The following is an 11,680-nucleotide window of genomic DNA, read 5'->3' on the forward strand; positions in this document are numbered from 1 at the left end:
TGCCAAGAAGATGGGAGTGGGGGGTGGGGCTGGGGTGGGGTGAGTGATGAGAAGCTAAGGCGAGGCAGCTGGAGTGACTACATGCGACATAGGATTTTGGGTTAGTTCAGAGTGAGATGAAGAACAACCCTCATTTGAAGGCTTTGAGCAGAGTAGTGACATGACTCAACTTAGGTTGTAAGTGTATCAGTCTGCCTAAGAAGTTTCTGTAGAGCAGGGGTCCCCAAACTGCGGCCCCCTGAGGCCATTTATCCGGCCCCCGCCGCACTTCCGGAAGGGGCACCTCTTTCACTGGTGGTCAGTGAGAGGAGCATAGTTCCCATTGAAATACTGGTCAGTTTGTTGATTTAAATTTACTTGTTCTTTATTTTAAATATTGTATTTGTTCCCATTTTGTTTTTTTACTTTAAAATAAGATATGTGCAGTGTGCATAGGGATTTGTTCATAGTTTTTTTTATAGTCCGGCCCTCCAACAGTCTGAGGGACAGTGAACTGGCCCCTGTGTAAAAAGTTTGGGGACCCCTGCTGTACAGCCTAAGAATCCAATAAGCTCTGCAGGTCCTCATCCTCTGCATAAACCCTTGCTCTTTCAGAAAAGGTAAAGCATTAGGGGCTCGCTGGGGAAACGATACTGAATGCACATCTCAGGGGTGATAGGGAAGCAAGTCCTGTGTTGGGGGATGGGACTGGACTTCTAAGGTCCGTTTTCATACCAACCTTCCTTGTTTAAAGTCAAACCCACGCTCAGTTCCCATGCTTACCAGGCACGTCGTAGGGAGGTAGTTTAAGAACAAAGATGCCCCCAGCAGCAGAAGGGAGAGCAAACAGGGCCTCTCCATTACTGCTAAGCCAGGCGGCTGAGGTGGCACAGTTAGGGAGGAGTCCAGGGACTGCGGGAATCAACTGATAGCTGCCAGGATCCCTGAAGTCAACTTTGCCAATGTCAGTGAAGATGGACTGCATCTGACTTTCAGCTACCAACTCCTGTAATTAAAAAATAAATAAATAAAAACCTGTTAAATCAGAATCAGCTGACTTTCGCAGTTCCTCTCGATTGCTACCAAAGCTTTGAAATATGTCACGCTTAAAAAGAAAGCTATTCTTTTTAATAAAAACTATGTCTTCAACTTAAAATGTGTTTGCTCATTTTAAATAATAAGTATCCAAGCATGCTTGGTGAGGACTAACAAAGAATCCAAATTTCCTTCAGTTCCAAAGGCTATTCCTCCAGCACTGAAACGGCGACAGCCACAGAACTCTGGGAACTAAGACTTAACCAACTTACACTTCTGTACATCCGGGACGGGTGAGATAAAAGCAACCTGTGCACTGTCTGGTTGGTCAATATCAAGATTATCACATGATTCGGGGTCTCGGAGACGTGCAGGCCCCCGGGTAAGAGGCTGCAGTTTTGGAATTTAAGGCGAACGGCATTATTCAACAGGTTTATGTCCAGGGACTCTTCCACCAGCTCCAGTGTGTCTCCGGAGGTCTTCCTGGTAAAAAAAAAAAAAAAAAAAAAAAGAAGACATTTGTTTAAAAAGTTTCAGGTAAACTCTCCCAATTTGAAGAATCTGGACAAATTCAGACCAATTTCTATATTTCAAACCACCACGTTATATAGATTTACAAAACAGTATAATATAAAATTCAAATCTAATTATATGACTGGCTATTAAGTGGAGGAATTTCCAATCTTGATAGTCCACTTATTTAGAATATTCAGTGCAATTAAACAGTGTAATGGAAACTCACCCCGCCCATTACTTTTGGGGGAATGTGGCCTCCCATATGTAACTGCACGCTCAATGCCAGTGACCTTAACAAGCGCAGTATTTCCCCTCCTCCTACTCCTGTATTTTTCCCCACTGGGATGCAGGGCTGACTCTACTTCTGGCGCAGCTCTGCCATGTGCTACCCATGCCTCATCTACCTGCCACGTTACCCCCCGCAGTCCCCCAAGGGCAGGTCTCCTTCCAGCAATTAAAGGCCAATCTCTGGCTCTCTCAAGTAGAGCCTTCTTGCCTCCATCTCTCTTTCTCCCAGAGCCTCCCCAAACATTCAGATACCCTCTTCCCAGGCCGCTCCCTTTCCAACACCCATTTTTGGCCCCACCCAGCCATCACATTTTCTCCATTCTTCTCTATGGACGGCCTCTATTTACTCACCCGCCTCGTACTCTTCAACCTACCTTCTTACCAAGGTCACCAGGCCAATTCCAAAGGCCTCTTCGGTGCTCTTCCCTGACCTCTTTGCAGCAACCCCCTACTTGACCATGCCGTCCTTACACAGCCTCTTCTCCTGGCCTCCACAGCACCCTTCTGGTTTTACTCGCCCATCTCCGGGCACTGCCACGCCTTCTCCTTGACTTGACCCGCACGTGTTAGTCCTCAAACCCCGACCGAGGCATCATCTCTGCTACTCTGCTCTGGTAACTCATGCTGTGTCATTAGCACACTTTTCGGAATCTTCAACCTCACCTCTGAAAAACTGCTTCACCTTCCTGACTTCTGGTTAAAGTTGTGTTCTGGATCTTCCCAGAGGAGTTCACCCCCCGAGCCCTCTCTAATGGTGGTAGCTTTCTCTATCATGCTCCTGTAGTGTGGCTTCGGGGTAGGTCACTGACGTCCTGCTTGCCCCCACTGCCACTCCAGGCCACTGTTCCTCCTCCCTGCCCCAAACACTCGGCCCTGAAGCACATGCAGTCACTTACCACCCTGTTCGTGGCAGACCTCCCTCGTGCGTTAGCTCCTGGCTCCCTCTCACTCCTGCACTAATTCGGAATGATTTCCATACCTGTGTGCTTCCTAATACCTCACTTTCCCAGCTTCCTCAGTTGCTCTCCTCCAGCGGTCACTCTTGGCTTGTATGCACACGACGGTCTTTCCCCGCACTCCTCCGCTGCCCTCCATTTCCCTGTGCTGCTTACTCCCTCTGCTTCCCTTACAGCACCGCTCCTTGAGAGTTGTTGTACACTCACAATTCCTCTCCTCCCCTTCTCTCTTGAACCCACTCCACTCGGGCTTTTGCACCACTAGTGCAGCAGGTCCTGGCAAGGCCACCAATGACCCCCATGCTGCAAGGTCAGTTCTCATTTCTCTGACTTACATGCAGCATTAAACAGTTTTCCACTCTCCTCCTTCCTGAAGTATCTCCCCGAGCTTCTGAAACACCACTCTCCTTTTGTTCGGCTCTTGGTTACGAGCTACTCCCTCTTCGCCTCCTTTACTGGTTCCTCATCTTCCTAAACATTGGAGTGCCCAAGGTCCAGTCCTCAGACCTCTTTCCTTCTCTCATCTACGCAGTAGTTTTCAAAGGGGGCTATCCTACCCCATTCCCCAACGACAGAAGACACTATCTGGAGATTCTTTGCTTGTCACAACCTAATGTGCATATATGGACATGCACGTGCATGCATGTACTGCTGGGATGTGCTGTGTAGAGGCCAGGGATGCTGCTCAACACTGTACAATGTAAAGAACAGCCTCCAGAACCAAGTTTATCTGGTTCCAAATGCCAAAAGTACAGAGCTGAGAAACCCTGATTCATGCTCATCCTCTAGATCTCATTCAGCTTAACAAGTTTAAATGCCACTGAATGCCAACAATCCCCAAATCTGTATCTTCAGCTCTAAGTCTCCATTGAACTCCTGACCTCTGCCTCAACACTTCCACTTGGATATCTAACAAGGATCTCAAACTACACCTGTCTAAAACAGGATTTCTGGACCTAGCAAACCTGAACATCAAAGAAACTAAAATACGTGCTTCACGTCAGAAAACCGGAGCTCACTCTCGACTCTTTCTGTATGTCCCACATCTGGTCCAGCAGTTAATTCCAACAAATTCACCTTCAAAACCCATCCAGTCAGAACATTTCTCACTACCACCAGGACTACCCTGGTCTAAGCCACCATCATCTCTCTAAATCATGGCACCGGCCGCCTAAGTGGTCTCCCTGCTCCCATCCTGTCCCCACTACACTCTGCTCTCAACCCACAGCCATAGCAATCCTTTAAAAACACAACTTAGATCGTACCACTCCTTTACTCAGAACCCTCAAATGGCTTCTTCCTATTTCACACAGAGAAAAGTCAAAGCCTTAAAATAATCAACAAAGCCCTGAGCAGCCTCTCAGCTATTGTTATTACTCTACCCTTTGTTCACTCGGCACCAGACTCATGGCCCCTGTTACTCTCTGAACATAACACATAAGCTTCTGTCTCAAGGTTCTTTGAACTTCATTTTCTTGGGAGGCTCTACCTGAAATTCTTGTTCCCCAGACATTCTTTTTCCCTCTGCTCAAATGTCACTACATCACTGGGTTTTGCCTGACTACTCTATCTAAAATATTAACTCCAACAGACGTTTCTCTCCTCTCTTCTCTGTTCTCAATTCCACTTATCACCTGGCAAACAACATTTATTTATCTATTTATTTTTAGTTGTTGTTATTTATTGCTTATCTCCCTCCATGAGAGCAGCAACTCTGTCTGCTTTGCTCCCTGCTATATCTCCAGTCCCTAAACACTGACTGGAACATATGAGATGCTCAAACATATTTCTTAAATAAATGAGATTGTACCTCTAACAAAGATCTTTCTTCTGAGCCTCAACTCTGTAAATTCCAAAAAACCTACTTGGCATTGCTAACAGGCAGCCACACAGATAGTTTACATTTAGTACGTCTAAAAGAAGTAATCAAATCTCTCAAAAACCTGTGTTCTGTTTCTCTATAAATGGCAACCTCTCCACTGTATATCTGTAGTTAGTTACATCAGAAACCAGGGAGTTGCCCTTGTTCCCTCCTTTTCCTGTTCCACTCCCACCCCATATGCAATCCACCACCAAGTCTAGAGCACCTGCCTTCTCAATCCATCTATTTCTCTTTTCCTAGTGACTACCGCAATTGTGTCACCAACATCTCTTACTTGGACCACCATAAAAATACATTGCTTTTTCCTACTATACTCATTCAACCCAAATTTACTTTTCACAAGGTAGACTGAATTTTTAAAAAATGCAATTTTAGGCCCTGGCCGGTTGGCTCAGTGGTAGAGCGTCTGCCTGGTGTGCAGGAGTCCCGGGTTTGATTCCCGGCCAGGGCACACAGGAGAGGAGCCCATCTGCTTCTTCACCCCTCCCCCTCTCCTTCCTCTCTGTCTCTCTCTTCCCCTCCCACAGCCGAGGCTCCACTGGAGCAAAGTTTGCCCGGGCACTGAGGATGGCTCTGTGGCCTCTCCCTCAGGCACTAGAATGGCTCTGATTGCGGCAGAGCGACGCCCCAAGATGGGCAGAGCATCGCCCCCTGGTGGCCATGCTGGGTGGATCCCGGTCCGGCGCATGCGGGAGTCTGTCTGCCTCCCTGTTTCCAGCTTCGGAAAAATACAAAAAACAAAAACAAACAAACAAAAAAGCAATTTTGATCATGTTAGTAACCCTTCAAAACCCTTCAATGATTGCTCAAGGCACCGAAGATAAAATTGAAAGTCTTTAAAAAGGACCTGAGGGCCCTTCATGAGTCCTTCCTGCCCCCCCAACCTTAGCCTCTCTCATATCACTTTCTCCCATCACACTTAAGCTCCTCCTCCAGTTCTTTCCACCTCTGGGACTCTGCACACCCTGATCCTGCTTACTGAACTGCTCACTCCCCCAATCCCCCCGCCTGGCTAAACATTCCTCCCTCAGATCTCAGATTAAATGTGACTTCCTTAAAGGCCTTCCCGGCCCCACAAATAACACCTGGTCCTCCCATTAGCCTCTCCCAGCCCCGTTCCTTCTCCTGAGACAAGAATGAAAAATTTGTATTTATATACCTATGTCGTGGTCATTGGCTTAATGTTTTTTGTCCTTCTTAAAAGGGCCCCATGAAAAGTGAGTCCACATCTAACACTGCTACAATTTGCATGATGAAAATGGGGTTTGTTGTTTATCGCTTCATCCCTAGCACAACTAGTGCAGCGCCTCACATGTAAAAGCTCAAAGATGTTTGTAGAATGACAGAGGCTGTAAAGCATTATAAAAACACGACGGGTTTATGTTTAAAACTGGCCCTTGGGGCTTGATTCCCTAAGCTACATTCCCTTTGCTTTTAGTGCTGCCCTAAGAGGGCACACCTCCTAGAACTCTGATTTCCTTAATTTTCTCCTGATTCACGTATGATTAGAAAACAGTCCTTCTCTTTTCCTGTCTGTTGCCGCGTTAGAGAATGACACTATGAACAGCAACGAAAATTCAGACGCCAAACAACCCGACCTTCCAGGGGGCTTTGGCGAACGCAGCACTTACCAATGAATGAATCTGTTTCTGGTGACGGATAACAACTGGCCACTTTCCACATAGTAGAAGCCTCCCGCGCTCTCACTGTATTTCACGGATCCGGCCGAGGTATTCGCGGTCCCTGCGAAAGGATAGTGATCACCCTGCACACATGGTTCTCTGGAAATGACAGAGACCCAGGGCGCCGAGGAAGCGGAGGATGACGGGCTGACAATCCATATAAAGAAAGGGGGATCTGGGAATGACAAGGACTGAGGGCGCTGAGAAAGCAGAGGATGACGGGCTGACAACTGACATAAACAGAAGGGGAAGAAGGAAGAGAGAAGTAGGACACTAAAGGAAGCTCTGTTCCCGGGGCTGTAGCCATGTGGACTTCGGGGGATGAATTCGGGATGAGAGACTTAGGAATACACGAGAGGAGCCCGAGGGGAGGAATCGGATCGCGCCTTCCTTGGCTGCTTCCGTACCAACGCTGCAAACTGTAAATTCCCGAAAGTGACTCGGTCTTTCGCGCTCAGCACCGCTGAGCTCCACGAAGCCTCGTTCCAGGGCTCCCGCCGCCGCCATCTTCCCGCCGCCGCGAAGCCCGACGGGACAACAGCAGGCCCCGGCGGCGGTCGTCATTTCCGGGGGCGGGGAGGTGAGGAACCGCGGGGAGAAGAAGGGACGACCAGACCCTGCCTTGCGGGCTTCCCCCGAGTTAGCTAGAGAGAATGGCGGGCAGGGAAGAAGGTCGAGGGGAAGGGGAAGGGGAAGGGAGAGGCGACTCTGCCGGCGGAACCTTCGTGCGGTGGACCCGGACGCCTCCGGGGGCGGTGCCGTTTTCCGGGCGACCCCAGGGCGGGGGCGGGGGCGGGGGCGGGGCTGGGTTTGTTTCCCTTTTTGAAAAGCCGGCGGGGACTTGAGGGCTGAACTCCCGAGAGCGCGAGGCCCTGGGGGCGGGACAGATCCGCGATCTCTTCCGGATTCGGAGTTTGCAGTCCCTTCTCCCTGTGTCAGGGGGTCCGCGTATGAATTTCCACTTGGTCTTCTTTTCTTCACCCTTCCCCGACACATGAGATCCGGGCGAGGGGAAGTGGAGCAGAAGGGCCTTTTTTCAAGAGGCTGTATTCTGTATAATGAAATATAATGGGTTCAATAAAACAGTGATGCTGCAACCTGCTGAGATGACCTAAACACTGTATGCTTGAAAGGAATTTGCCTTTCGTTCCACCCACGATCTGAAGGTTTGGAAGATACTGCAGTTTTACTTATTATCTAAAGGCTGCATAGATGCTCAATACTGTATTGAGGAATATGCTCATTTTAACGGGAGAAAGGTTTTTTGGGGTTTTTTTTTACAGAGACAGAGTCAGAGAGAGGGATAGGTAGGGACAGACAGGTAGGAACGGAGAGAGATGAGAAGCATCAATCATCAGTTTTTTGTTGTGGCACCTAGTTCATTGATTGCTTTCTCATATGTGCCTTGACTGTGGGGCTACAGCAGACCGAGTAACCCCTTGCTCAAGCCAGCGACCTTGGGCTCAAGCTGGTGAGCTTTTTGCTCAAACCAGATGAGCCTGCGCTAAAGCTGGCGACCTCGGGGTCTTGAACCTGGGTCATCCGCATCCCAGTCCGATGCTCTATCTACTGCGCCATCGCCTGGTCAGGCAAGGTTTTTTTTTTTCCTTGATGGAAAACGTTTGTTAAGCACTTTTGTTATTACTTGTTATTTCCATAGACTACAACCCTTGTCTTTCTCTGTTTCATTCACCCTATTCTGACTACTCTTTTCTCTCTTTGCAGCTCACTCCTAGGACACTTAGTGGCAATTTAACGCCTCCATTCTACGAACAGTCCATTCTTCCTACTACCTTTCCACTGTGCCTCATTTTCTGTTTTTCCTTCTTGCTCTGCTTAAATCTATTAAATTACTCCCTTGCCCAGCTCTGTTCATCATACTCTAGTAAACACTACAGCAGTGATTAAATCCAAGTTTAAAGCCAAACAGACCTGCATGCTTCCCTGTACCTCCATCATGACTCCGAGCCTTGAGTGGATCCTATTGCTGCCCAGCAAACACATTGTATTTCCCTTGTCTACTTCCTGTCGGAGATGGGTATTTCACAACTCCTCTAACCTTGCCCTCATGCTCTCAGCTTGCTTCTGCACTTTGAAAATAGATGCAACCAAAGACTATCCGACTACCACCTCTTCCTCCCTACTTCCATCTGTACCCACATACTCTGCCTTCCCTTCCTGTTACTATAAGTTGAACCAACCCTGAACTAATAGGACATTTCTACTTTTTCCCTGTATCACCTGCCCAAAGACGTCATCTCAGCTCCAGAGTGCTGTGTAGGATTGTGAAGCCTCAACCTTTTTTTCTGCCCATTCCTGTCTCCCTTAGTCTTTTCGAGGTGCAGTTTCTGAGATCACTCTCCAATAAACCTTCTGCATAGAAATCTCTGCCTCAGAGTCTGTTTCATGGGGAATATAACACACACACACACACACACACACACACACACTCACGCACACATCCTTGACTAAGGCTGGACAACCAGCTGGGAACTGGCAGGGAAAAAAATTTGGAAGGAGAAAGAGTTTAGGGGAGGATCTATTCTAAATTGCAAAACTGATGATGAAATATTAGAAAAAATATTGTAGTAAGGTATTTGAAGAACTTCCTTGCTCTTTCAATAGGAGATAGAATTTGTATATTGCTTTTTTTCTTCCCCTCTTTGAATCCTAGAATAGCATGCCCCTAGGCAATGGAGGGAGGAGAGAGACATTGGAAGAATCTGTGAAATAAATGTCTTGTGAATCCCCATCTGCATGTAGTTCTAAGCTTGTGTCATGTTATGCCTCCCCCCACCTGTATGTGGTCAAAGAGTATATAAGCAGCCTCTGAGAGTTGGTCAGGGCTGCATGATTTGGGTAGGAGGATTGCCCTGTGTATGCCGCTGGCTTTTCATGATAAAACTCCTCAAAATTCATATTGGACTTGGTGTCTCTACATGAACCCGCAGAAATGAGGTACAATACTTTATAACATTTGGGGGCTTGTCCAGGATGCGGTATTCCGTGTTACCGTGAGTAGAGACACTCGATCGGCTGGCCTCTCCAGGGGCTGTCTGACCCTGCTGGCTTACTAGGGAGGGTGCCCCCTGAAACATTTCAGGGCTCCGGTTCCCAGTGGGTTCAGACAGTATCTCGGCAGATATCATTTTTGGTCCCTAACTTCAACAATTCAGCAAAGAAATCAAGGAGTGTGAAAATTTGGACCTTGGAGATTGTAGGCAGGGTTGCTTTTTTACTTTGCTGATTTGGGACTCTGAGGGGTTTTGTTTTGGGACTAGTCTGCTTGGACCAGTGTGTAGAGGACTGGATGCAGTCATACTCTCACATTGGGCCCCTCGAAGACCGAGACATCAGTGGGGTGGGGTGGGGGGTTAGGACTCGCCTTGGACTTCCCTGGGGGATATCTGGTTGTACTCTGGGAAAAAAAGGAGGGGAGACTTCATCTTGCCAGGATTTCCAGAGGCATCTAGATTTGCTCTTAGAGCAGCGGTTCTCAACCTGTGGGTCGTGACCCCCGCCGGGGTTGTGACCCACAGGTTGAGAACCGCTGCATTAGAGGAAACTGGTTTAATTGGAAACCAGGTTAATTGATCTTGCCATGGATTCCCAGACACATCTTCTTTGTGTTCATCTGGTGTTTGTCAAGATCTCAGTCTTTGTTAATTAGTGCGTGAGTGGAAAGTGGCCTACAAACACCTGAGAGGCCCCTGAGTGATTTTTTTGGTGTGTGAATGGGAATCTCTGGTGCCTAAACCTAGGCTCTGGGGACGTGGCTAGCAGAACACCTGAGGAACCCCTGAAAGTGGAACCCTTTCCCTTGTCTATTGAACTGTGTATTGTCTTTTTGTGATTTGTGTATGTGAGATTTTTGTTTAATGTGTAACTGTGTAAGGCCTGAATTTTTATGCATGCAAAATTGGAAATTCCCAAATTAAAATTAAATTAGAAATTTCTGGGCAAAAGTAAAAGGAAATTTATAAGTGCCATATTAGGTTAGTGGCTATCTGTCAGAGCTCGCAAAATATAAAATCTCTTCTCTTGGATCCAAGACCTCTAGCTTCAGGGCACTCTGTCTGGCTTCCCCTGCCCTGATTTTCTTCTATTGGCTCCTTCCTCTATTGTTTCCTATCTGGGGACTAGTTAACTGTTTGTCTTTCTTGCTTTTATTGGTGTGCTAATTTCTGCGTTTTGGGGGGACAGTTTCAATTTTGTATGTTGGTGGCTTGAGCTACTAAACATGGGAGGAGGGCCCAGTACACAAAAGACTCCCTTAGGCTGTCTCCTAAAGCACTTTCAAGAAGCTTATGGAGAGACCACCATGGGTACGGAATTAAATGGTCAAAAAGAAGAAGGCTTCGCACTTTTTGTGAATCAGAATGGCCCACCTTTGGGGTAGGATAGCCATCAGCTGGGACCTTTAACCTCCGGCTAGTAAGGGCAATTTGGAACATCATAACTGAGGATCCAGGCCACCGGGAGCAGTTTCCATATATTTACCAATGGCTAAATTTAACAATGAATCTGCCACAATGGCTGAAAGCTTGCTCCATACAGAAAGGGTGCTATGCTTCCTAGTCAGGCCAGATTTGAGTCTAGAAAAGAGAGGATAAAAAGGAAGCCTCAGGACTTCCTGTCCTTACAGAGTCTCCTGAGGAAATTGAGCTACCACCCTCTTATAGGCCAAAAGCTAAAGCCCCTAATCCTACACAGCAGCTACAAGAGGAGGCTATAACTTCCACTGTTATATCCTCACCTCACACTTGGAGTGGATTTGAGTATGGGCAGAGAAGATAGCTTGCCACTCAGAGAAGCACCCCCTTCGGGAACTGACCCTGACCTTGAGGAACGGCCCTTACTTGTGTATGACCCATTCTCCACTAGTGATCTATATAATTGGAAAAGCCAAAATCCTCCATTCTCGGAGAAGCCTCAAGCTCTAATAGGGCTTATAGACACTGTCCTACAAACTCAAAGACCTACCTGGGAAGACTGCCAGCAACTTTTTTAATTTTTTTTTTTTATTCATTATAGAGAGGAGAGAGAAAGGGAGAGAGAGAGAGATAGGGAGGGAGAGAGAGAGAAGAGAGAGACAGAGAGAGAAGGTGAGGAGGAGCTGGAAGCATCAACTCCCATATGTGCCTTGACCAGGCAAGCCCAGGGTTTCGAACCGGCGACATCAGCATTTCCAGGTCAATGCTTTATCCACTGCGCCACCACAGGTCAGGCTGCCAGCAACTTTTAAATACTCTCTTCACTTCGGAAGAGAGGGATAGAATTAGGCAGGAAGGTAAAAACGCAGTTCTAGGGCCAGGAGGGGGATCAATAGAGGAAAGTAGGGA

General features: G+C 47.5%; 1 protein-coding gene across 1 annotated transcript in view; it reads right to left on the reverse strand.

Moving 5' to 3' along the window:
• Positions 1–7,025, reverse strand: part of NUP160 (nucleoporin 160) — a 51,733-nt gene extending 44,708 nt beyond the window's left edge. Inside the window, exons 1-4 of the mRNA XM_066251527.1 lie at positions 6,746–7,025; positions 6,288–6,399; positions 1,287–1,497; positions 763–985 (exon numbers count right to left, since the gene is read on the reverse strand). Of these exons, the coding sequence (XP_066107624.1) occupies positions 763–985; positions 1,287–1,497; positions 6,288–6,399; positions 6,746–6,902 (703 nt within the window). The 5' untranslated portion in view covers positions 6,903–7,025. The remainder of the gene's footprint in view (positions 1–762; positions 986–1,286; positions 1,498–6,287; positions 6,400–6,745) is intronic.
• Between the last annotated feature and the right edge of the window lie 4,655 nt (positions 7,026–11,680).

This window comes from Saccopteryx bilineata, chromosome 1 (assembly GCF_036850765.1).
Source record: "Saccopteryx bilineata isolate mSacBil1 chromosome 1, mSacBil1_pri_phased_curated, whole genome shotgun sequence".
Lineage (NCBI taxonomy): Eukaryota > Metazoa > Chordata > Mammalia > Chiroptera > Emballonuridae > Saccopteryx > Saccopteryx bilineata.